The sequence below is a fragment of the Peromyscus maniculatus genome, chromosome 12 (genome assembly GCF_049852395.1).
Source record: "Peromyscus maniculatus bairdii isolate BWxNUB_F1_BW_parent chromosome 12, HU_Pman_BW_mat_3.1, whole genome shotgun sequence".
Lineage (NCBI taxonomy): Eukaryota > Metazoa > Chordata > Mammalia > Rodentia > Cricetidae > Peromyscus > Peromyscus maniculatus.
The window spans coordinates 84,538,085-84,565,046 of NC_134863.1; the positions used below are offsets into that span (position 1 = coordinate 84,538,085).

Consider the following 26,962-nt stretch of genomic DNA (forward strand, 5'->3'; position numbering starts at 1 on the left):
TAGTTCGGAATGACCCTGTATTTGATGTTGGGACAGAAGTGCAGATACCTCTGAGTGAGTCTGCATAGTGTTCTTCAGACCTGTGGACAACAGTGCTGAGTGCTGTGACAGCCACTGGACAGCGTCCTTCTTGCCAGGGACTATATCCCGTGAGTCTTCCTGGATGCTGCTGCAAGGTGAGGATGACTGCTCTGGAGTCTGTGCCCTGCTGTATTTATCTTGTTGGCTCTCTTCAGGAGTTCTCAACATCCATGCACAGACCCCTTCTACCTCCTTGCCCTGGATGATTTTGCTTGCTATTTTGCAAGCTCTTTGGGACAGGGTCTCCTATAGGTTAGAGTGGCCTTGAACTTGCAGTGTTGCTGAGGATGACCTTGAACTCCTGATTCTCCTGCTTCCACCTCCCAAATTCTGGGATTGCTGGTATGTGTCTCCGTATCCTGCTTCCAGACGCCTCTTTTAGCAATGGAAAGTGCACATATTCAAATACAGAGGGAAAAGTGGGTATCTCTGAAACGGGCAATAGGGCTTTTAATGTTCTTAGGACTGCTGGATGGGATAAAGAGACAATATGATGTAGTCAGAATTTAGTTGAGGAGTTTACCAAGTTATAGACACAGCTCCGCTCAGCTGCAGGTGTCAGGTTGGCTGGCTTGTTTTCAGTGGAGTTTGGGGAGCTGATGTTGAGGCTCAGGACCCCTAGCGACAATGAAAACATGGGGTCCCTTTACTATTATCCTGACTCGATTCAGAAAGAGCGTAAGCAGTTTCTAAAGTATCATGGACTAGCGGTGTCTCCCCTAAATCCACACATTCAAGCCCCAGGCCTTGATTGATTGGGGATGGGGACTCTCTGAGTAATTAAGGTTGAGTGTGGTTCTAGGGCAGCAGAGGGAGCTGGTCCAAGAGGATCGATGTCTTTATAGGAAGAGAAAGTCAATGGAAATCTCCATTTCTGCCTATGCAGAGGAAGGGCTGTGTGAGGACATGGGGAGGAGGCGTTGTCCCCGAGCTGGGAAGGGAGCTCTCACCAGAAACAGAATCAACTGTGCCTCAATCTGACACTTACAGTCTCCAGACTTTGAGGACATAGATGTTGTTGTCGACACCGCCCAGTTAGTACTATTTTGTGACGGCAGCCCAAGCCAGCACGCTCACACAGCATATAGATTAGCAAACGTCAACATGAAGGTGTTGCTCAGGAGAGAAAACTCTCAGGATAAGGTCCTGAAAAGCAACGGGAACTGAAGTATCATGAGGACACACAGCGTGACGACCCCGGATTGCTGCCCATGAATCTGATGCTATACTAGGTTAGTTCTGAGTACAAGGAGCTGACAGTGTCCACTGCCACTGGGGGAGTCAGCTGCCATCATCAGGGCTGTGACCTGAGGCAGCAGGGAAGGTGGAAGGAGGTCAGAGTTTCCTAGCAGAGGAAGGCTCAGTTCCCCTGTGTCAGGCAGCTCAGCGAAGATCTTCCCCGTTGTATTTCCATTGCTTGCTTGTCTGATCACTGTTGGACTAGGGTTTGCTCTTCTTTGGATACAAAGCTGGGTGGTCATCCTCTGGAAGGCTGGAGAGACTGGACTGCTGGCTGTCTCCTGCTCTTCTCACAGATACTGGAGGTGATCGGCTTGGGATTTCCCTAAGAAGAGTTCCTAGAGGGCTGTGATGACGACGACGACGACGACGACGACGATGATGATGATGATGATGGTGACGATGATGATGACCACGATGACGATGATTAGGAGTGGTGGGATTGACATCAGGGCCTCACATATTCTAAACACGTGCTCTACTCCTGAGCTATATGACCCAGAGCAGGAGGGAGCTAATCCAGATCTCCCAGTTTAGTTCAGATGTGCACTTGGCAGAAGTTGGGCTCTTCTAAAATACATTTAGCTGTTGTAGTCTGAGGGACCTGATAGGAAGGCTTGCTCAGCATGGATTGTGTCGGATCTTGGCTTTTAAAGAACAGTTATGACTTAGAGGTGCAAGGACTCTCCGTGTCTGTCCAGAGAGCTGCTGGGGAAGCCCAAGGCAAGTCCTCAAAGGGGATGGGGAAATCTGATGATGGAGAAATGCTGGGCTAACTTGAGTATCACAAAGTAAATAAAGGAAGTCAAAGAGGAGAACCACCGAGAAGAGTCGTGTTGGTAGAAGTCCAAAGTGGGAGAGGGCCATTTTTACAGCTAAAGCCAGGACAGGTATATAGTCAGCTGACGACTGCCACTTGGTGACCAGGGGGGCATAGCCAATGCAAGCTCTGTGAACCACCAGCGACTGCTCAAAGAAGGTTCTAGGGGAAGCATAATGCTACCCAGGATATTGCCCCAATCTCAAAGCATTTACTCAGATGGTGGCCTTTCTAAGGTAAGAGACAATAATTTGCCTGAGAAACCCTTCACCAGCCTCGACAGTAACATGTCTCCAGCTGAGAACAACCAGTACCCTGTGCCTCCTGGTACAGTGTCCGACATGAGCACAGCATCCTTTCCATTGAGTTCCTCCCCAAACACGAGGAAACAGAAAAACACAGGAGGAACATTCTACCAGACAGTCGACCTGTGCCCTGAGGGAAAGCCAACAGCATGAAAGAAAGAGAGGGACTCCATAGATGACGGAGCACAGAATGCCAAGAGGTCCACAGCCTGCAAGAGAAACTGTTGAGAAAACCGGCCAAGGCCGAAGAAAGCGCCATGGACAGACAGGACAACCAATAGCAGAGAACCAGACGGTGTACTTTCCAACCAACATCCCCAGTAGGGAAAACTGATTTTTTTCCAGGCAAGTCAACAAGTACTGTGTTAAATAAGAGCTTGTCACAGTTACTGTCACCCAAGATCCCGGGTCCTTGTGAGCTTCCTACCTGCCATTTTTGGTCTTGCTGGTGTCTTAGTTAGTGTTTCTATTGCTACAATAAAACGCCATGACCAAAGCAGAAGGGAGGAAAGGGGTATTACAGTTTACACCACTCAGGTCACAGTCCATCACCGAGCGAAGTCAGGGCAGGAACTCAAGGCAGTGACGGAGCCAGAGGCCGTGGAGGAGTGTTGCTTACTGGCTTGCTCACAGGCCATTCCAGTGGGAGCATTTTCTCCACTGAGGCTCCTGCTTCCAAAATGACTCTAGCTTGTGTCAAGTTGACATAAAATTAGCCGGCACAGTTAGTGACTAGAAAGTTTGAATAATGTCATTTGGATGCTGTGTTGGCAGTAGCTGTTTTGAATGATGAGAGCTATTGCCAATGCATTGGTAGGGGGTGGCTCTCTGCAGTTTCTGTGCTGGCCTGACAGGGATCAAGGTTTGCAGTATGGATATGGAATTCATTATTTTACGTTTTACTCTTATGTTGTAGATTTATTTATTTTATGTGTATGAGTGCTTTATCTGCATACCACATGCATGCATGCCTGGTGTCCTTGGAGAACAGAAGAGAACACTGGATCCCCTGGAATTTGAGTTGTCGATGGTTGTGAACCACCGTGTGGTCTCTGGGAACTGAACCTGGGTCCTCTGCAAGAACAACAAATGCTGCTAACTGCTGAGCCGCCTCCTCAAACCCACAGGACATGTCATTTGTAGACAAGGTGGTGTGTGTCATCATTGATGGAAAATGACTGGAGAATCCTCAGCCTCCTGCACACCCTGGGGTGCTGGCAGACAGGGGTTGGACAAAGAAAGGATCTCTTGGGGAGGGATAGAGTTGAAGGCTTTCAGACTCCAAATGAACCAAGGCTCAGAATAAATGCTCCCTGGAGAAGAGCTGAGGAGACTGAAGTTGGGGGAGCAGTTTCTGTCCAAAGAAACAAAAGCAAGTCAGGAAGGCATTGCATCAGTGTAAAAATCCATTAAAACAAAAGGCTCATGTTCTTTAATCTTTCTCTTTGAAAATGCAATATTAATAACAGCACTGTTTACTGATGGAGTCCTGCTTCTGCATACAAGTTCAACCAGAGCTCTGCAAAAGGTCAGAAACCTCTGCTTCCTGTTAGATTTCCACTCAAAGGAGAAGCACCATTGCAAATGATTCAGGCTCTCCAGGCTCTGGAAGGGCTCCTTCTCCAGCCACTCTGCCTCCTGGGTCTCAGCATTGATCCAGACTGAAGTGGGGTATTCTGGGAGAGGGAGGGGAGCTCCTGATCTTCCCAGGCACCCCTACATGTGTGACCCCACTCTGCACCGCATGGTCCTCTGTTTTACAGAATAGGGAATAGGGGAGAGCTAAATATGGTTTGGATACCTTTAAAAAGGTTGAAAAAAAAGAATAATATTTTATGATGCATGAAAATGATGATGTGTCCATAAATAAAATTGCATCAGGACACAGCCCTATTGATTTTTTTTCTCCCTTACTGCCTGAGGCTGCTTCCACATTGGGTAACAAAGCTGAGTGGTTATGGTATAGGCTGTCCCCAGTAAATATTTACGCTCTGGCCTGTTAGAGAGAAGGCTTCGTCAAAGCCCTACTCTGAGCTGCCAGTCTCTCAAAGGTAGGGCTGGGTCATTACACAGAGATCGTTGCTGAGGACCAAGCATCACTGAGCCTGACACATGTGGCCTTTTTTTTTTAAACCTTCAAAATGGTCTTGTTAGGGGGTTGGGGATGAAGCTCTCTTTGTAGAGCGCGTGCCTAGCATGCATGAAGCCCTGGGTTTGACTCCCAGCTTCTAGGAAGTAGGTGCGGTGGTCCATGCCACATCCTCAGCAGGAAGACTATAAATCCACAGCCACATTATTTTCTTCAGTGGTGTAGCCACTGACAAGTTGCCCGTGCTCCTGTGAGTAACCTCCATCCATGCCCGTGAAGGCACCCCGATGAAGCGTCACTCACAAAACCAGACTTGGAAGTAGGAGAGGGACTTGGTGGGAAAGAAGGGTTTCAAAGTGAGGAATGGGGAGGAGGGAGTGTCATGGGGGGTGAAAAGAGCGAAGCTTCCTCATGTGCACGTATAAAACTGTCAGAAATAGAAGCACAAAGCAAATCTGAGGAAGGAATCGGAAGGTAAAGATTTGTTGTGTTAGCATATCATATGTGTGTGTTTAAAATATTACATTATACATAATAAATGTGACTTTCCTTTGTCAGTTAAAAGTAAACTTTTTACAAGGTTGTAGAGGTGCTGCTATGTGTCCCAGCTTTATATTCCCTGTGTCACTGCTGCAGTGGGCGGGCTGAGTGGTAGACCACCTTCGACGCTGGGTTAGAAACTTACGATGTCCAGATCCCCTTCACACACCTTGTCTCCTGATAGGCTTACTTGTTGGTGAATTTCAATGACATCAAGGGCCTCTTAGTGTGTGGGGGTAGGCGGGATGAACTCCCACAGTCCGGCTTCCTGGCCTTGCCAGCCTTTGATGACAATGAGGCCTTCTTCAAACAGGATCGGGCCACACTTCTGCTCTGCAGAATGGAATTCTGAGACTGAGTGCTGGGGACAAGTGTGCCTTTTGGATTTCTGCTTCGAACAATCTGTCATGTCAGATGGAGTTTATGAACGTATGGCGGCTCCTGGGTGGGGAAAGGGCCGTACAGAACAGTGGGCAGACTTTCAGTAAAACATTGCATGCCTTTCTCATCACTGTAGGGGTGCCGGACAGCAGCAGTCTAGGAAAGAAGGCTTTATTCTGGATCACCGTGAGAGGGGCAGTCCATGCTAGACAGGGAGGCATGGCTAAGTCTGTGGCCGCAGAATTGAGTGGCTGAGACACCTCGCATCTGGGCAGATCAAGGAAGCAAAGGACTTGGACCGGAAGCAAGGCCAGGCTATACCTCTTATGGTCTACCCTCCAGTGACTCATTTATTCCAGCTAAGGTCCTCCAAACTTCCCAAACAGAACCATTAGCTATAGACACAAAGTATTCAACACATGAGCCTCTCGGGCCATAGTTAAACCACAATGACCATAAGCAACATGGCATCTCCAGAGGAAAACTGGGTGTTGCCTGACTGTGGGTGCATACTACAGGTGAGGAAGAAGTACTACAAGCCCGAGACACATTTAGGAAGAAAAGGCCAGACCTTGTTTATAAGAAATCATGGATTTCATCTCTTTTATCAAGCACCAATCATAGGCCAGATTGTAGTTCTTGCTGAAAATAGAAAACAAAAGGCAACTTTTATCCTAAAAATTGTTGTCAGATGGAGCCACCCACAAGTGGTCTGTCACCTCTATGGAAAAGCATCAGAGGCACACAGAGAGCTTCTGAGTCTGCCAAGCCCTCCAAAGGGCTCATCTGGAGGGAGAGAGGGCATCTCAGGCAGCCTAGTGCCACAGGAGGTGTGAGGCCAGATGTGAGCTAGCTCACCATGAGCCCAGGACTCAGGCGCTTGTGTGTGGCTGAGGGGGGGACAGGGTGTTTTCGGACAGGTCTCACACTGAGACATGCCAAAGTGGTCTGTTTTTATTCTTTAGCTTCACTGAAGTGACCAGGGATGCTTGGTTAGGGGATAAAGAATGGGGTGTGAATGGACAAGCTCACCCAGGGCCACCACATACGGTGGCGCAGGTTGTTTATGGCACACCTCACATCTAAGAGGTAGATTTGTGGGTTTATGACATGAATTCTCCAGCAGGTGGCAGTGGAGAGTCCAGAGGAAGCATCAAGCAGCCCCATGAACTACCCACAGCTCAGGGCTTGAGGAGTTGCTGGTCCTCAAAGCATTCAGGGAGGGAAGGGCAGAGGGAGGGATGACAGCCAGATGTGTAACCTAGGCAACTGAGAGACCAGAGTCCCTTCATGGAGGTGTAGAGTATCAGAGGAGTGGGTGGGAGCTTTGGACTGGGTGTAGTGATGGGACCAAAACCATCCTGATGGAGCGTGACATCAAGGACACTCATCTTGTCTACAGCTCAATGAAAGTCGCCTGACCCACCCAGTTCTCAGCAGGGAGCCCCATGGAAGACAGAGGCTTTGGCCTGATCTTTGTTGACTTTTGGCAATTTTAAAAGACTCTAAACTTTTTATTTTTTCTGTGTGCTGAAGGAGCCAAACTGGTTTGTGACCCTACAGAATCTTTCATCCGTTCATAATTTACTCGGTCCTGGGCTCTGGGAGCACAGTACTGAGCAAGGCAAAGTACCAAGCTTGCAGAATATACAGCCCGACTGCTAGTAATTGAATGAATGAATGGACGCCACCAGTCCTGAGCACACAGCCTGGGCCATGTTCAGTGTGCAGGATGTGGCTCCTATGGCCCTTCTGAGAAGGCTTCCCTGAGAAAGAAGCAGAACTCATGTGGCTCAGCACGAGTCAGACAAGCAGGTGGCTGGAGACAGGAGCAGGCGCACAGGGTGGAGGCCAAGGCTGGCTGCAAGGACTCGGAGGCTCTCATGAGGTGTCTAGAGTTTCCCGAGGCAGTGGACTCTCTGGGAGTTTTTACATTTTTTAATGACTTGTTTTCGAGACAAGGTCTCACAGCTCCGCCCTGACTGGCCTGCTCTCAGACTCACAGAAGTCCACTGGGCTCTCTTCTGGAGTGTTGGGATTAAAGGTGTGCCCCACCACACCCAGCCTGCTGGTGACTTTCAAGCAGGGCACGTGATTGACTCTCATTAGTATTTTGTGCCTTGGCTTCTGTAAGTGGTCATTCACAGAGGAATCATCAGGTAAATGCTCTGGCCCCTCACCCTGACAACTTGACCTGGCATGCTGGCTGTGGAGGGTGAAAGTGGATGTGTTCTCCATGTCGGGAAAGAGGTAGACCCGGGAGGTCGCTGCCTTTCTGGTCTGTGTCGATGTTTTGATGACGTCACTGATGCTCATGGGGAGAGGAATGGACGGGTGAACTGAGCAGTTTCACCCCTGCCCTGGGTGCCGTAGGCTGTGTGAGCTTGTTAGGCACCTAAGTGAGGAGGATGCCAAGAGTGCAGGTGGATCTCTGAGCACAGAAGTTGGGAGAGACGCTGTGTCCCAAGGGAGAAACTTAAGGTCACGGGCAGAAGTTAGGAATGAAATCCCAGGGCCTGCCTGGAGTAACAAGGACAGGAAGAGTAGAACTCCAGACAGAGCAGGCGCTGAGGGCTTTGGGAAGAGGAGGAATAGCTTGCAGAGGAGAGTGGGAGTGAGGGGGTGTCAGGGAGCCACGAACATCAGGAAGAGTGTTGGAGAGGAGGTAGCTGTCAGCAGCAATGGGAGCCAGGGCCAGCTCTTTCTGAGGTCATGTGGGAGGAGAGCTGAGAAGCAGATGGGGGCTGGAAAGGGATGTGGAGCCACAAGAAGCATAGGTTACTTTGAAGGTAGGGGTAGGGTCTCTCATGTAGTTCTAGGCTGGTGTAGACCAGGCTGCCCTTGAACTTGAGGTGATCTTCCTGCCAGTGTCTCCCAAATGCCAGCATCACAGGCATGTGCAACATTCTAAGCTTGAATGTTTTTAGGATGATAGAAATGATCAATGTCTAATGTTCATGGAAATATTGGAGGGGTGATTCTTGCAATAGAGGGAAAGGAGAGGTGGCTGGCTACCTTAGGAGTCTCGAGTATCAGAGTGTAGGAATTAGAGCTAGCTCTTAATGTTGGAGGAGATGTGACCAGGAAGTGGCGAAGACCCAACCTGGGAGGTCCGTACAGCTTCAGGAAGGTGTGTATCATCCAGTCTGATTTTTCCCAACTAAGTACAGGACCAGGTCGCTCTCTAAGGGCAGATGGCGCTGGAAGGTTAATGTAGAAAAGGGTGAAAATCGTGAGTTTGGAAGGTGGCAAGATGAGCAGATGAAACATTTAAATGTGTACTCAGATCTGTCTCAGGTTCCTTTCTTCATAGGAAGAGACCCAGGATGAGACATGTGACAAGAAACTCTGGTACTCTCCCTGTCCCCCAGTTTGGGCTATGGGTGGCCACTGTTCCTAAGATGTCCTATGGAGCCTTGTCTAACATTTTGCTAGATTGTGTTCATTCTATCTGATGCCACTGTGTCATCCTATCGGCTTATGTGTCGGCACTGAAGGATTTGCTTTGACAAATGGACATAAAATATCCACAGTGAATCTCTTTCCTACCACCGATGGGTGGGTGCAGCCAAGGTGACTCTTGTTGGCTTCTCCACCAAAAGCTGGAGTACATCTATGCCAGACTCATGATGGCAGTGGAAACTGGGGCTGCCGTTGGAACTTATCGTAATCTGCCAAGCTTGTGCTGGACTTGGCCTCACATATGGTCACATCCCATCTGCAGTGCATCAGTGAACGTGGCCTCTTGCTTCTCCTGGCCCTAGGATCAAGTATCACGGGCAGATACAATCTTTATTATCACTACACTTTTCCGAGTTGTATTAAACCTACCTACCTAATTTTGGGCCGATGGAAATGCAACATTAGCCTATATTGGAATCAGTTTTTGTGGTCCTGTCTCCTCAGTGTTTTATGTGTTATTCTGTGTGTCATTATCCACAGACCTCCTATTATAAATATAATGTTACGTAAAAATATTTGAGAAAATATAAAAGGAAATGTATTTAATTAACAGATACTTAATTAAAGTCTTCTAAGGATGGCATTGTGACTGGGGAATTACCATCACCACCATCATCACCTTCATCATCATCTTCATCCCATCTTCATCATCATCGCCAATTCAGCACCACCACGCCATCCTCTTGATCTTCCCACAAAGGGCTCTTGCAGAGATTTCACAGGGCAGTGGAAAACCTCAGGCAAGCTGAGCTAGGCTGGCCTAAATTGATGTCTTCACTATTGTACTCTCTGGCAGGGAGTCCAGACTTAAAATTGATTCTTCTTCCAATTGAGTCTTCTTTGTTAACCCTGGATTTTCATTTTCCCTCCTCTATGGTTTGTCAGCTGGCCTCTTGATTGCGTCATGGGTTATACTTGGCACTGCACTGGGCCACATTGGATCAGGTTGGCCCAGAGCTGCTGCTGGAACAGTTACCTGCTGAGGGTATTCGCTTAGACTGGAGAGAAAAGGACAGTGGACTGCCCTTACTTTATGTTTTTAAGTTTATTCCTTTATTTTCTGTATGTGCATGTGCCTCTCTGTATGTGTGTGTGCGCGTGCGTGCGTGTGTGTGTGCGTGTGCGTGCTTGTTTGTGTATGTGTGTGTGTGTGTGTGCTCACATGTGCATGAGCATGGACTTTGAGACCAACCTTAGGGGTTCCTCATAATCTTATCACCAGTTTTCTTTATAAGGCCTATCATGGCCCATAACTTGCCACCTAGCTAGGCTGGCTGGCCGGTCAGTCCCAGGAAGCCACCTTGCTCTACTTGCCAGATTTGGGATCTCACAAACGCATGCCACCATGCTTTTTAAAGCATGGGTTCTGGGGGCTCAGTCCCAGGCCCTCACGCTTACAAGGCAAGCACTTGGCATGCTGAACAATCTCCCCTGCTCGCCTCCCTCGGTCAGGTTAGGTAGGGCAGGAAAGTTAATAGCTCAGAGATAGCACAGCATCAGGCACTGCTGCAGACTCAGGAGTGACTTGCGGTCAGTGTCATTATGGTTGTGATCCTCAAGCGCGCCTTAGGGACTAGGCTTCTCCTCAGAGGCAGATGGGCTGGTGCCTGGGAGCTGGACAGCCCTGAGGTTTGATCTTGATGTCACCATTTCAGCTGTGTGACTCTGGGTAAGTCATTTCCATCCCAACTCCTCATCCAAGAGCCAACCTTTACTATTGGTCAAATAAGAATGGTCTTAACCTTTCAAATTGTTTTTAAGGTCTGAAAATAAACCTTGAAAGACATTTTTGAAATAATTAGTGGGCCAGTGAGCAGACACTTCAGGTCAAGTGTGTGCCACCAGGCCTGGTGACCTGAGTTTGAGTCTCAGGATCCACACGGGAGCAGAGAACTGACTCCTATAAGTTGTCCTTTGACTTCCACACATGAACCACTGTGTATGCACACGTATGTGCACACACACTCTACATAAGTAAATAAATAAACGTAAAAATTGTCAGCCAGGAGTTGCCAAATGCTTGACAGTGATGAGGATAGGAAAATATGTAGAAGCACATAGTGGACTACATATATGGAGCGGTTACTGTGTGCCAGGTCCCATCATAAAGGGTTGCATGTGTGATCCCATAGGATAAATATACATATTTATATAATATATATCCCTTCCCATATATATTTATATATAATTTATATATTTTAAATATATGTATATATATGCTATGATAAAATTACGGAGTGTGGTATGTCCAGACACACCAACATGCAAGAATGGAGACAGATTAAAAATCAGCTTGTTTGGTGTTAAATAAAGTCTCACCCAGGGAAGAGAGAATTTACAGCAGGAAGAAGACATTCTGTAAAGACGCTAGCTGCAAACTCACTTCCTGGCGAGTGTGGTTGTGCTTGGCGTGTGCCATAGCCACTTGTCAAAGTGTCGTCGTGACATTTTGCATCAGGCGAGGCAGGGTGGGTTTTGCCATGGTAACAAACAACCAGTGTCCCTGGTGCTCTGCTCAGCATCATGTCGATGCTCAGTCATGCTTCACGTCCTCGGTGACTTGGCAAGGGGTCTGGTATACTGAGCCAGCCAGGATTCAGACTGGCAGAGGAGTCACTGTGCCGTGAGAACCCAGAGCAGGTAATACTGCCACACTCTGGCTTGTAGGTGTTCACCACTCTGCTTCTGCTGATAGGTCTGATTCCCGTGGCCTCAGTTCAACAGGAAAGAAAACACAAGCCTGGATCCTCCTCTGAGGGCTGGGTGGTTGTGTGGGATGAGCTAGCGACCAATATACATCCTAAACTGTTCCCCACACAAAGTTTTCAACTATGTATGTTTTTTTTTTTTTCCAAACTCTGAGGGGATCTATGATGGATTAAATCATTGATCTCTATTATTCATTCCAAACCCCCATGAGCGAATTATATCGAACCATTCTGCTGACATCAGGCTCTGCCACATGACTTTCTTTTTTTTTTTTTTTTTTTGGTTTTTCGAGACAGGGTTTCTCTATGTAGCTTTGCGCCTTTCCTGGAACTCACTCAGTAGCCCAGGCTGGCCTGGAACTCACAGAGATCTGCCTGCCTCTGCCTCCCAAGTGCTGGGATTAAAGGCGTGCGCCGCCGCCGCCGCCGCCGCCGCCGCCGCCGCCGCCGCCGCCGCCGCCACCACCACCCAGCTATGACTTTCTATGGCTAACAACTTGAGAGCAGAAGCGAGATGTTTTTCCACTTCCCTGTTTTCCCCCATAGGAGAATGGCAAGTCCCGAGTGTGACTATTCATTCAGCCTGCCTCTTGCAGTGAGCAGGATACAGGCAGAGCTGCAGAGGACATGTCTTATGAATGGGAAATAAACCCTTGCCATTTAAAGACTTCCGGTGTGTTTGTTATTGCAGTACAACATAGTTAAGACGGACAGATACAGTATGGTTATCACTCTTTCTCAGGAGAAAGTCATGTTGGTTGTCCACATTGTAGAATTAACTCTATACTTTAGAGGTTTCTGGAAGTCAAAATGATTTGGTTGGGTTGAGTTAACAGCACAGAGGTGAATCTTCCAAATGGGAACATGGCAGGTACCTCAAAAATCTCATGAAACATCTACAAGAGGGATTGGGAACAGTGAAGTATTGTTTTCGGATGCATACTGTTCGTCCTGTCCTCACTGCCCTCAGAAGAGGTGAGGGTAATCTACACTCTTGGCAGACATTGTAGTGATGAATGTTGCTATTTATGGGAATGCAGAGTCCTTTCTTACTGGCTCCAGTATTCCTCATTATTTCAAATATCATCAATTTATAATTCACAGTAGGTGACCAGGGCAGAGGCCACTCTGGCTTGCGCACAGGCACCCACCGGTCAATATTTTCCACGTGGACTATTCAAAGCACCTTCAAAGGGGATCGTTTGACATTCTGTGCAAACTTCAAAGTCCCTGGAAACAATGGAGCCGCTTGTGAGACTGGTCTTCTCCTTTGCCTCCCTGACAAAGCTTTGCCTCTTACTGTTTCACTGGGGTGGCCTCTGGGAAGGAAATGATCTGCCCTGGAGGGATTTGGTAAATAGGAAGGTCACTGTGTGGGAAGTGGCATTTCCATTCCCATTTTAGAGTTGAAGAAACTGAGGCAAGCCTGTGAATGATGCAATTGTGGGTCGAAATTAAGAGGGTACGGATGAGTAGGTCTATGGCTGAGAGATACCTTTTTTGAGAAATAAGCTGGATAAGTAATTGATATAACAGACAAGATCATAAATGGATGCAAGGGCATGGCTAACTCCTGGCTGTTAGCTGTTGTACAGGACTGTGCACATATGTACACACAGAAATAATTCATGTGCTTTCCCCCAGTGATCCTCTTCTGGGTGGTTAAAAATTGTCAGGTTGAATTGCTTCCCTGGCAATCTGCTGTCAGCACTCATAGGAAATAATGAAACCCCCCTGACCTCAGGCTGTGGTCATTAGAGTCACTGCAGCAGGTGACAGCATCTCCTAATGGGGACACTGCTGTTTCTGGGTAAGAAAAGCATAGTCCGTGCTGGGGCAGACTCAGCTCCCTGGTCCCATGTGCCCTTGAGTTTGAATCCATGGTGTGTGTATTGTGTGACCATCACTAATGGCTTTTGGTCATTTATTTGTGGATCTCCCCATGGTGCATTTGGGGAAAGAAAAGCAACAGTTTTCAGGAAAGTGTGTTTTAATAGTAAAATATTCTAGCCAGTATTTTAATTTTTTCAACCAAAATTACTGATACCTTCTTGAATTATGGAATTCTCTCAGCACCTTCTGAAATTTGAGAATTTGTTTTGTTTATATATGGGAGTGTGTGTGTGTGTGTGTGTGTGTGTGTGTGTGTGAAGGCGTGTATAGAGGCATGAGGTCAACCCTGGGTGTCATTCCTCAGGAGCCATTCACTTTTCTTTTGTAGGCAGGGCCTCTCATTGGGAGCTGGCCATGACGCTGAGCTGGTGATCCCGAAGAGCCCACTGTCTCAACTTCCCAGCTCTGAGCTGACAAGCATGTGTGATGACCCCTGGCTTTTTACGTCACACTGGAGCTCCAGGTCAGGTCTTTAAGCACTCAAGGGCCAGGCCTCTCTCCCAGCCCTTTCCTGTTTACAGAGGTCATGTTCGTCTCTTGCAGTGTTTTGCTTTTGGCGGAGGAGGTGGGACAATCCTGAGTCCTGGTGTGGACATGTGAGCCCCACACAGGAGTGAGGCCACAGGCTCCCCAGGGAGTGAGGACCGCAGGCTTTACCCCATCCTGGGGCGGTGCCATTGGTTAATCCCCCACCAAAGCTACTCCCGGGATAGCTGATACCAAGTAAATATCTTGGAAGGAAATCTTGGATAGATAGGTGAGTTGAGGCTCACTCTGAAAGAACAAGGAGAGGCGGACTCCTCTATGTACAGAAGAGCGATTCTGACCTTCCAGACTTTCCTAGAGTCTCTGGAGACTAACCAGAGTGTGTATCCCTGCACAGCTTTTCAGCCAAGTGCTTAGCATTGCAGATCTTATCATTTAACTTTTCCCCAAGATTAGGTAACTGGGCTTACAGCTCTTAAAAAGAAATAAACAACTGGATATAATGGCCTGCCCAGGCTGGAATAAATGTAGATTATCAAAACAAAAGGGAGACCTGAGACTTGGGCACTGTGAGGGCTCTGGGAAGCACCGGGAAGAGCCTATGAGAGCTGCTGTATCAGCCGCCAACCTTGTTATCCTCCAGACTCTGAATCTCATATCCTCTCCTATCAGAGCAGACTGGCATTTTGATTACAGCAAATAAAAACAGTTCTTGGAACTGAGACCCGGCAGCATCAGGGTCTCCCAGGATGTTCTATGGACAATATTTAATTTCGATTTCAGAACTGCCGTACAACAGCACATCTTGTTTTAATATAGGGTTGTATCAAATCTCATCAGGGATTTTGAAGAGAATTGATTAGGTTGGGAAACCATCAAAGGAACCTTAAAGGAAAACTTTAAGGGAGAAAAGATGAGTGCGTATTGATTGATGCCTGAACTTTACACATTTAAATACTAGTTCGTTGTTCTGGACACATTTCTCTATAGAATCTTCATGAACCACAGCACTGATGACACCCAGAAATGAGCTGAGAGAGTTCACATCAACACCAACCTCTTGAGCCCCGGAGACCTGCCCTGCAAGTGGCTGTTTAACCTCAGCAGCAGCATCTTGGACTCTTCTCTTCCTCAGCCTTAAATCAAGAACCGGGGAAGACTTTATCTCAAAACTCTCAAGCTCAGTGGTGATGTGAGTTTTGCTTGCACACAGTCTTTCCACATGAATACATCAAGAGGGGGTGGAACAGCGCTCTTCTCCCATCTCCAGAGCTTACTGGCCTCCCTGGTAACCCAAACAGCAATTTCTGTTTCCTGGTGTACACATTGCCCTTTGCTACCCATGAGGAACTGCTCCTGGAGGTCTTGGGGCTACCTATAACCATAGGTGTTCAAGTCCTCATAAATATATTAACACATGTGGTGGTTCGAAAGAAAATGGCCCCCAAAGGGAGTGGCCCTATTGGGAGGTGTGGCTTTGTTGGAGTGGGTGTGGTCTTGTTGGAGGAAGTGTGTCACTGCAGAGGCGGGCTTTGAGGTCTTTCGCTTCAGCTTCACTCAGTGTCACAGTGGACTTCCTGTTGGCTGCCTATCAAGATGTAGGACTCTCAGCTCCGGTACCCCCTGCCTGTATGCCACCCTGTCATGATGATAATGGACTGAACCAAGGAAACTTTAGGCGAGCCCCCTCAATTAAATGTTCTCCTTTATAAGAGTTGCTATGGTCATGGTTTCTCTTTGCAGCAATAGAAACCCTAAGACAACATACAAACATATTTTGGTATAGAATTTGCATAGAACCCTATACATATCTTGCCATATGTTAAATATTCTCTAAACTGCTTATAATATCTCCCATAATGTCAATGGCACAGAAATAGCATCTGTACTGTATCGTGTGTAATAATGCCAAAAAATAGTTTCTATAGATTCAGGACAGATGCAATTTTCTCCTCAAATATTTTTAATCACTGTGTGTTGACTGCTTAGATTGCAGGACCTGCAGATATGGAAGGGCTGACGTGGGGTGGTGTCTACTTAGCTCCTTCCTGTGCTCCATTTTCTCCAGTTCTCCATGCGGTGTTTAAACCTCCCGTGAGCTCTCTTTGCTGGGGGAAAAAAAATCACAGATGGAAAGAGAAGCGAAAGACTGAAGGGTTGAAAAGAATCCTTACCAACTGCACAGAGTTAACCTTGTTTGAATCGTGTGTGCGTGTTTGTGCGTGCCCGTGCGTGCCCTGGCATTCATGGCACAGATGTGGAACAACCTCTGGTGCTTGTCCTTATCGTCTATCTTGTTTGAGACAAAGTCTCTTTGTTGTTTTTCTGCTGTGTGCCCTAGGCTAGCTAGTCCGAGAGAGTCAGGGAATTCTCCTCTCCTCTGCCATGTGGCTTTAGGAGCACTGGAATTAACAATGCATACCACCACAGCCCGCTTTGTGTATTATATGAAGATCTGAACTCGGGTCCACACACTCGCATGGGAAACACTTCACCACCCTGAGCCATGGTGCTCATGGCTCTATTAGAAAGACTCCTGTTCCAGAGAGATGGCTTAGTGGGAAAGGAGTCAGTCCGCTGCCAAGCTTGACACCCGGAGTCCTGTGCTCTGGGACCCACGCGGCGGGAGGAGAGACGTAACACCCACAAGTTGTCCTCTGATCTCTACACTTAGGCTGCGGCACACACACGGCCCCTCCCAATCAATCAATCATCAATCAATCAAAACATGATACATTTGTTTTTGAAAAACAAAGAGTCTTTATCTTTTGTAGAAAAGGACTCAGCTGTTCGTAGTTAAAATCCTGCAACACTGGGGAATATTAGAAAATGAAGGAGCATGTTTGGTTCTGAACTGACAAGTATCAGAACCAAATGACAGGTACCCAGGGGTTCATGATACTGCTTGGTTTATTTTTTTTTTCTATCAGTTGTACATTTTTCAGAATAAATAAAATAAATAAAACCCGAACCCAAAGAAGCTTAGTGGATGTTTGTGCCACGGAGGCACACACTGGAGGGGGGGACGGGGACTGAGGCACCCACTTGGGGGGGGCAGGCTGCATGTCATAGCTGCATAATCACTGAGGTAAATATGGAAGTTCAATCAGAAAGGCTACAGCGAGGCAGTGGCTGGCCCAGGGCCCAGCGCTGGGTGCCTGTCATCTAGCTGCGAGGCCCATTTGCCCTCTATAAATAACAGTCTGGATGAATGCTCTACTATTTTAATGCACACTTGCCACAGCTGCTCAGCGTGTTTGTTTACGTAGCTAAGAAACCTTCTGTAAACATCACTACCTCAAAATTGCCCATGTGTCGGGGACATAAAGGCCCCTTCAAAAATACATTTGCAGATGACATACAGCCAGCTCTGGGGTGTCTGGGTGGCTGATGCCAGAATTTTCCAGGGTTTGATTTATGTTCAAAAATAGAATCACATGACTGGAAGGTTCCCGAGAGGTCGCCACAGTCACCCCTCTGACTGAAGGCAGGACCAGGACACAACAGTCCTTGGAGAATGTGTGCCTGTGCTTTATGGTGGGTGTCAGTCTGACTAATGGGATCCCTCCAAGGCGTTGAGGATAGACAAGGCTTGCTTCCTGCCTCCAAGAGCCTTCTCTCTCTCTCTCTCTCTCTCTCTCTCTCTCTCTCTCTCTCTCTCTCTCTCTCTCTCTCTCCTCTCTCTCTCTCCCCCCTCCCGCCCTCCCTCACTCTCTCCCTCCCTCCCTCCCTCCCTCCCTTCCTTCCTTCCTTCCTTTCTTCTTTCCTTCCTTTCTTCTTTCCTTCTGTCCCTCTCTTTTAAGGCAGGTTCTTCTGTATTCCATGCTGGCCTGGGATTAACTCTGTTGCTGTGGATGACCTTGAACATCTGATCTTTCATGCTTCAGTAGATAGAGCACTGACTAGACAAAATGTTAGGAGGAGGAGGTTGTGGTAGTGGCTGATCCAGGAGCTGGAGCAGAAGAGTAGGCATTAGCTATGATTGAAATATATCATATGCATGCATGAAACTCCAAGGGAAAAATAAGAAAAAAGACAGGCACATTGAGCCTGGATGGAGAATGATTCTGCTAATGCAGACTCATTAATCTAGACCCCTGGACACAACCGTTCACTGTCAATGAAGACAGGCTTTTATAAAATTTTCAAAATTATTATTTTTTCCATGCATGTATGTCTGTGCATCACATGTGTGCAGTGTACTTGGAGGCCAGAAGAGGACATTGGATTCCCTGGAACTGGAGTTACAGATGGTTGTGAGCCAGTACGTGGGTGTTGGGAATTGAACTTGGGTCGGATGGAAGAGTAGACAGTGCTCTTAACCGCTGGGCCTCCCTGGCCCAGTGGGGACAATTTTAAGAGAAGTCACTCAGGCTCCTGGATTGCAGCCCTGCTGTTCAGCAAATAATCAGATCCTTACCTCAATTCGCTTTCCTCCAGTTTGCACAGTTTTCTTTTTCTGTGGTTTTGAGACATTGAAACCTTTTTTCTCCTTCCTTAAAATTTCCCCTGCCTTCTATTGCCTGTGAATCCCAATGCGGTCTTCATTTTCAAAGACTATGTCCCACTGAAGTTTCAGAAATCACTTATTGGGCGGGAATTGTGGGGGATACAGAACTGTATGAAGCCCGTGTGGAAAGGACCAAGACATGTATGTTCAGCTTCCCAACACCACTAGAATGTTCTAGAACACCCTTCCTCTACTAACCAGAAATTAGGAAACTCTATCTATCTATCTATCTATCTATCTATCTATCTATCTATCTATCTATCTATCTATCTATCTATCTTATAAAATATCTACAATATGTTATAAAATATATCTATACTATATAATAGAATATATTTACAATATATTGTATGATATATTTAAAATATACTATATAGCATATTCACAATGTTTTATATTTTAATATATGATATATTAAAAATACATATTTAAAAAGAAAATCAGTAGTGTTGTGTTTTCTCAGGAGTGGTAGAGAGTTTGATTCTTTTTGCTGGCAACTACCCAGGTGTGGCTAAGAACTCTCAGAAAGGCAAGAGTGCTCCTAGGCAACTATCACTGTTAATTATCCTAAAAAGGATGTTTCTCACTGCAGATAGTCTTGTTCCACACAAGCTGTCATCAGAAAGACAAGGTCTGCCCTGGGGACAGTGCAAAAATGATTTTCTTGCTCAGATTCATTTATATTTTGAGGCTGGAGGGGTGTGGAGCCCGGCTGCTGTTGTTGGAGATGGGCTTGCACTGGGAGCCAGAGGCTTGGATTCTTGTGTACACAGACCGGGAAAAGGAATATTCCCCTTGGACCATCCCCAAGTCTGCCCAGAGGGAAGGAACACGGGATGGTCAGTCAGCACATGCTGGGGGAGCTGTCGCTGCAGACACCACCAGGGGATTCTGGGTCGGGGCTCTGCCAGGGTGGAGAGGCTCAGGGCTGTCCAAAGGTGCCAGAGTTCCCTATTCAAGGGCACTCTGCTCTCTCGTTTCCTTCCTCACAGTCCTTGTTCCTTCCCTCTCCTCTTCTACCTCATTCTCTTCCTCCTCTTCTCCTCATCTGGTTCCCTCCTCCCCTTCCTCTTCTTCCCTTTTCCTCTTCTTTCTTCCCTTTTCCTCTTCTCTCCCTCCTCCCCTTCCTCTTCTTTCTTCCCTTTTCCTCTTCTCTCCCTCCTCCCCTTCCTCTTCTTCCCTTTTCCTCTTCTCTCCCTCCTCCCCTTCCTCTTCTTTCCTTTTCCTCTCCTCTCCCTCCTCCCCTTCCTCCTCTCCCTTTCCCCTCTGCTCCAATCGATTATTACCCCAGAAGAACATAAAACACTCAAGCCCGAGGAGCTGGTAGCCCTGCTGCTCTCTGCAGTTCCTATTTAGAATTTCACACCAGCCAGCCAATGTTCCAGTTCAAAATACAGACTGAAGTCTTTTAGGAACCAAGAGCTTGTGACTCAGAAGTCAGCAATAGTCTTTCCCATCCCAGTGCTGGGGAGCTGCTCCCACGAGAGAGTCAATTTCTCACTTCTTTTTGCATACCAAACTTCTAGGCCTGTGCCTGGCTCCAGAGATGTGAGATAAACGCAAAGCTGTCTCTCATATCCAGAGGGCATCGATTCCAGGACTCCCTAAAGATGCCAGATCTTCAGATGCTGAACTCCCTCTTACAAAATAATTGTGTTTGCATAGATACTACACTCATCCACATACTTTAGATTGCTTGTAATACCTAATACAATGCAAATGTTATATAAATATTTATACTGTATTATTTAGGAAATAATGGCAAGAAACAGGAAAGCATTCAATAACAGATGCTTTACAAATGTGTCGGATCCATAATTGGTGGAATTCACGAATGTGGGTTCCTTAGACACGGACGGCCAAGTGGATATTGTTATCCTTTAAAAATCCTTTTGTTCTGTGGAAAGAGAAGTGATGGACCACAGAGACTCACATTCCCGGTGTGCTGAAATGTAAAAGCTTACTGGAGAGGCTTCCCTCTGCCCCAGAAGGACGACTTGGTAGGAATCCTGACTTAGCCTCCTGTTGGCGCAGGGAGACAGGGAGACAGATGCGAGGGACCAGGGACTTCCCTTTGGAAAAGGGTACCAGGTTAAGGAAGACCGGGACCAGTTCACAGAGTATACATTGTCACATGACACCGACCAACCTGGAGTTTCAAGCTGGAGGCTCCCAAACACGGGACAGGTTGTGGGGGTGCGGGGGGGGGGGGGGGAAGGGACCCGGACTGTGTAGCAACAACTCAGAACTATGAAGAGTTGGTGAATGGGATTGGATTTATGCACTTCCCGGGAGGCCTGCAGCTCCGCTCAGGCTTTTGACTTGCAGCATACTGTCAGTATATGTGGACGGAGCCCACTTTGCTCTCAGAATGTGAAGCATGTGTGAAATTTAGGTTCTTAAAGCCCGGGAACAGGCCACCGACAGATTCATGACTAGTGCTGACCACAAAAGCTCTGTCGGATTACGAGGAACCAATCTTTAGTTCTTTAGTGCGATGTATGCTGAGCGCTGGGTGGGTCAAGTGTGGAGAGACACTTAACACCCTGTGGGGTTCAATGATGGCCAAAGAAGGGGCAAAAATAGCAGTTTTATTAAGCTATTTTTTTTTCTTATTTTTGAAAGGCCTAACTCCCCCACTTCGGCTTGCCAACACATAACTGCAAATATTTAAATGAGAAATGCTCTAAAATCATTCAAAATAAACTTTGGACACAGATCAAAATCTAATTTCATTAACTATTTGGAAATTTAAAGTGCATTAAAAATCATCATTAATTTGCTTTTAGGATGGCTGTTAAAAAGGTAAGTGGGGGCTAGAGAGATGGCCCAGCAGTTTAGAGCACTGGCTGCTCTTGCAGAGGACCTGGTTAGGATTCCCAGCACCTACATGGGGGCCTCACAACTGTCTGTAACTCTGGTTATAGGGAATTTGACGCCCTCTTCTGGCCTCCGTGGGCACCAGGCATGTACATGGTGCACATACATACATGCAGGCAAAACATTCATACACATAAAATAAAAGAAACAAATCATAAAACTGCAAAAACTGAAATGGCTAGAGGTCTCAGAGCATGTACTTAAGGCTATAGGACACATAGGCATAGCATTTCACATCAGAGAGTTTCAACTGAATGCATTTCTAACAGGATAGAACCCGTCTTACCTGTGGCTTCCACCATTCCCTCCAGGATGACCACAATCTCCAGTTCCTCTTTAGGTAGTTGGGCTTTGGAGATCTCCCAGAAGGGACTCTGTTGGTTAATTTCATGGCTAATAATCAATGGTGACACTAGAAAGAGTCGGTCATCCCCAGTGTAGTACCCTACGTTGATATCTGTCTGGTTGAGGGGGATGAACTCCCCCTCTGAAGTCTGTTTGGACTTGATCAACTTGGCTCTGATGGAAGCCTCCACGATGTGGGAATTCCTCAGGTCACCTACCCGGAACATCAGGCATAGTTTCCCATCCCGCATGGAGATCACCGCGTGGGTGGAGAAGACCAGGGTCTCTGCCCTCTTCTTGGGCTGGGATATTTTCACAAACATACATCCTACCATGAATGCGTTGACAATGGACCCCAACACAGACTGGATTAAGAGGAGAATAATTCCCTCGGGGCACTTGTCCGTGATGACCCGGTACCCGTAACCAATGGTGGTTTCTGTCTCTATTGAGAATAAAAAAGCAGAGACAAACCCATTGAGGTTGGTAACACAGGGAGTCCAGGACGGGTCCTCTATGTGGTCCATGTCTCCCCGGATGTATGCAATTAGCCACCAGATCATCCCAAAGAAGAGCCATGTTACTGTGTAGACCATGACAAAGATTAACAGGTTGAATCTCCACTTTAGGTCCACGAGGGTGGTGAAGATATCCGTCAGGTATCGGTAGGTCTCCCTCACGTTGCCATGGTGAACGTTACACTTCCCATCCTTCCTCACGTACCTCTGGATTTTCCTTTTGGTCCTGTCTCGGCTGATGTGCCTTGGCAGGTCGTCCCTGGCTTGCTTAGGCAACTTTGGCTGGTGAATGGCCACTGGGCTTTCCACGTCCTGGTCCATGGAATCGCCTTCCAGGACATTCGCTGGCAGTTTGAAGAAAAGAAAAGAGAGTCCAAATGAAATGCTGTTTTTTTTTTTGTTTTTTTTTTTTTTTAAGCTAATGGAATCACACACTTAATCTATAGCAGGAAACTCAAATACCACTTTTGCACTTATGAACTAGGTTAACAGCCATTTTTACTCAGCTCCATCTGGACAGGCCCTCAGTTGACTTGCACTGCTGTGTGCTGAGATCTAGCAGGCACAAGTCCTTTGTCACCCAGCACACCAGGATGAAGCTCAGTGCTGTGACGTCGGCTCCCTGCCAGGAGCTTCCACTGCCCCTGCTCCCATGGCGGGGTGTCTCCTGACTCTATCTGAGATGTTAAAACATGGGGGAGAGAGAGACAGCAGGCTCCTTATAGAAGGCATCTTGGGATTCAGACATACTGGCTCTGTCACTCACCAGTATGAATGTCACATGCTTTTATGAACTAAACAGTAATGTCCCCAGACACATAGGTGAAGCCTGAACCTTCAGGATGACTGTCTTTAGGGATTGAAGCTTCTGGTAGTTAGCCAATTACCAAGGAAACACATCTCTGAGTATGTCTTTAAGAATGTTTCCAGAAAGATTCAACTGAGAAGCAGAGATCTGCTCTGAATGTGGGCACCATTCTCAGGGACTGAGACCCACCCTGAATGAGAAGGAGAAAGGACAAGCAAGCAAGCATCGGTGTTTGTTCCCTGTTTTCTGAGGCAGAGTCAATGTCACCAGCCACCTCACACTCCTGCCACCGTGCCTCCAAACTTTGAGCCAAAGAAAACTTGCATCCTGATGTTGCCTTCCTCAGCTGGTCTGTCACAGCAGAGAGAAAAGTTACAAATACAAGCCTTCGAGGAGATGACTACAGGTTGAGCGGGTCCTAATCTAATACAACCCATGTCTTTAGAAGACGAGACACAGGAACGTACGTGAACCAGTGGAAGGTCACATAGAGTGAAAGACACCATCTCAGAGAGAGAAGGAGGGAGGGAGGGAGGGAGAGAGAGATTTCCAGAAACCAGCCCTGCTTGAACTTCCAGCCTCCAAAACATAATGGTAAGACAATGAATATCTACTGTTTGTTACAGCAACTTGAACTTGGAAATACACTATTCACATCTTTAATTTCTTTGTTTGCAAAATGCCCATTGGACCAACTCATGGGGTCATTACAAGGGAAAATGACCTCACAGGTGACATGGGCCAACATGCTAGGTCATTAAACACCTCGTTGTAATAAACTGCTTCTTTATTACTCTTCATATTTAGGGTAAGAATTTTGAACAAGTTCTTTAAAGTACTGCTCAAATTTCAGGGCTTAAACACTTTCCTAAGAAGGGTGCATGCCTTATACTTTAATGGTTGATTCAATGCCAAGGTTAAAAAAGAAGCGTGGAGAAATGTTCTCTCTCTGTGTATTCACACATTTGGTTTGCTTTTTGCTTCAGCTTTGAGCATCTGTACCTTGGCATGTGGAGTTATTTCTTTCTGATGGCCTTTGTGAAGAATGTACCAGTTAGCAACGCATTAGGAAAGCTCTCTTAGTTGCCGAGTGCAAAGGGAATTTCAGAACGGGCTCTGCTATTAAATGCATAGAAACCACTGTCTGCAATGACTTGTTTAGCCAGTGATTTCAGAGCTGCTGAAAGTTTGATGAGCAGTCTCTTCCCCCAGGCTTTCACTCTGGTCCTTCAGTTGAGCTAGGCATTTGCTCAGTGGTGGCTGAGTTTCCCTCTTGGTTCAAGCAGAAGTGAGGTCTAGGGAGAAATTATCACTTATTTAAATAAGAAAACAGGGCTGGGACTTGTGAGGTATTCTCTTAACTTATGAATCAGTCTTGCTTGTGGTTGGTGAGTCGCCTTTAAAATTGATTGCATGGATCTGTTTTTCGGTTTCTACCCAAGGAAGCATGCAATCTATAGAGCGTATTGTGTGATTTGAGAGCCTTGTCCTATAGATCACTGGCCTCAATGAACCTTCCATTTGTAAGCAAGAAAATTTGCTCCCCCCAGTCAGAATTGATGCAGGGGCCAGAATGGAGATATAGGGAGGGACCGCAGGTGGGTGAGAGACGTGGGTGGAGGGCCCCGCCCCTGTCCCCTGCCACAGCCTTTATATAGGAGGATGCTTTTGGTCCTGGGTGGTTCCCCTCAGCTCTTTTTGCTAGGCTTTCCTCAGTGGCCTCTAAATAGGATTCCATCTGGTTGACTACTGAGATCAAACTGTGGCAGTCAGGAAAGGCTTTGCAAGCTCACAGGGACCCCAGCAGGCCGGAAGCATACTGAAGTCTGGACCTCTGGCAGGCTGTGTGGTGCATGGCCACTCTGAACCTTTATTTCTCTGAGTCCTGAAGTGGAAGGAGATGACTTGTATGTTAGCTACTTCTCAGCAGCCTTCTGGGTATTTCTACATTGATACAACGAAGGGAATCAGCCCCCTGCTGGAAGCTCTTTCCCCTAATTTTTGATTTGGTGCCTCTGCTCCAGCACCAGGTGTTCATCGTGAACTGAGGGGCCTCTCTGAGAGGCTGGGGAGTTGATGATGCTCCGAGGTTGCCAGATGACTCCTTGGGGTAAGGACCACATTCCCATCCTCTTTGCATTCCAGGCTCAGAAAGATAGAGATCCCAGTAAGGTGACCAATGACAGACAAACTCTGGTGCTCAGATTTTACCTTTTGTTTTAATCATTTTTCTCATCACGGTGACAAAACACCCCACAAGAGCAGCTCAAGAGAGGAAGTTTTTTTTTTTTTTTTTTTTTTTTTTTTTTTTTTTTGGCTCACGGTTTGAGTGTGCAGTCCATCATGGTGGAGGAAGGGATGGCGGCAGGAACCCGTGGCTGTTGATGGCATTGCCATCAGGAAGCAGAGAGGTGAGTGATTATGTTAGTTCCTTTCTCGCTTTCATGGAGTCTCACGTTAACTGCTTTCTTACTTTTATGACCCAAACCCATGAGATGGTGTTGCCCAGATTTAGGATGGGTGTTTTGTTAACCAAGTCCAGAAATCCCAGAGGTTTGTCTTCTCACTGGTCCTAGATTCTGTCAAGATGAAAGGATCGCTCCCACTGAAAGCTCAGTGTGCATTTTCTTCCGATCACCTCACTGTGCTCTCAACACCTTTGTCATAAACACTAGACCATAGACTAGAGTGTTTACAGAGTGAGAACCCCGACTAGACCAAGCTCAAACACATGGGATTTGAGAGAGCTAAAAAACAAACAAACAAATAACAAACAAACAAACAAACGCCACGACCAGCAAAGATAAGGAGCCACAGCTACTGAAGACCCAAATCCATCCAGTAGATTCAGTTGTTTGTGGTTAACTTAAAACCCATTCACTTGGGAGGTCCCACTTAGCCCCATTCATTTGATAGCACCTCAACAATTAGATGATGGTGAGAGTCGTCCTCTCAGGAACTCGCAAAGCCCCATTAGATGCTGCAGATACCCAATGGGTAACTGAAGTGGGACAGAGGGCTTGAGTTCTCTATGACATCATTCCGTGTGCTCTGACCAGACTCTACTGCGCCCTGTACACAGACGGGCTCATCATTTGAGAAATGTCCTGGCGGAGGTTATAACTCAAGGCCCACCGAGAACAAGGCTAAGATGTTTGTGTGTCAGAGAAAAAAAAATGTTTAAATCATGTCCATAATTCATTGATGAGGACGGACACTGGGTGCCTCACTGTTGAGGCTTCCTGTGGGGGCAGTCCGGTCACTGCTGCTCAATGCTGCCTCCTTCTGGCATGAGTCAGACAGCGCCCGCTGAGGTCCCGATAAAGACACTCCGCCTTGTTGGTCCTATGAGGCTTGGCTTCATTTCTATTTCTGTACCACAGAGTCCTGCCATTCTGTCAAGGTGGCCTCAGTGATGGAGTCATGCCCCATCTAAAGTCTCAGGATCAAGGTTTTAAGCAGTAGGCAAAGCCCCCTCTTAGATCTTTGCCTCTTCTATGTGTGTGTATGGGGTAATACAGAAGTCAAGAGGTGAAGGAACCTGGGTCCCAAACAGTGTGTGGACCTGCCTGTGGTGATATTTTATCTGTGTTCCCCAATAAAGTTTATCTGAGGATCAGAGGAAGAAGCCAGCCACTATATTAAACATAGAAGTCAGGCAGTGGTAGCACACACCTTTAATCCTATCTCTCGGGAGGCAGGAATCTGTCTGGATCTCTGTGGGTTCAAAGCCACACTGGAAACAGAGCCAGGCGTGGTGTCACATTCCATAAATTCCAACACTAGTTAACCATAAAGGTCTGGAGGTCTGTACAGACAGACAGGAAGTGACAGAACTGGGCAGGAAGAGGAAGTGATGTAACTGGGCAGAGAGGAAATGAGATGGCAGAACAGAAA

At 47.0% G+C, this 26,962-nt stretch overlaps 1 protein-coding gene across 4 annotated transcripts in view; it reads right to left on the minus strand.

Annotated features, from left to right (window-relative positions):
* The window catches only part of Kcnj6 (potassium inwardly rectifying channel subfamily J member 6), a 260,231-nt gene that overhangs the window by 73,111 nt on the left and 160,158 nt on the right, over positions 1-26,962 (minus strand). For all 4 annotated transcript variants that reach the window (XR_013043888.1, XM_006981358.4, XM_042259604.2 and 1 more), the window contains exon 3: positions 21,681-22,601. Coding sequence is in view for 3 of the 4 variants with exons in the window: in XM_006981358.4 (XP_006981420.1) it covers positions 21,681-22,601 (921 nt within the window). In the remaining variant the exon portion in view is untranslated. The remainder of the gene's footprint in view (positions 1-21,680; positions 22,602-26,962) is intronic.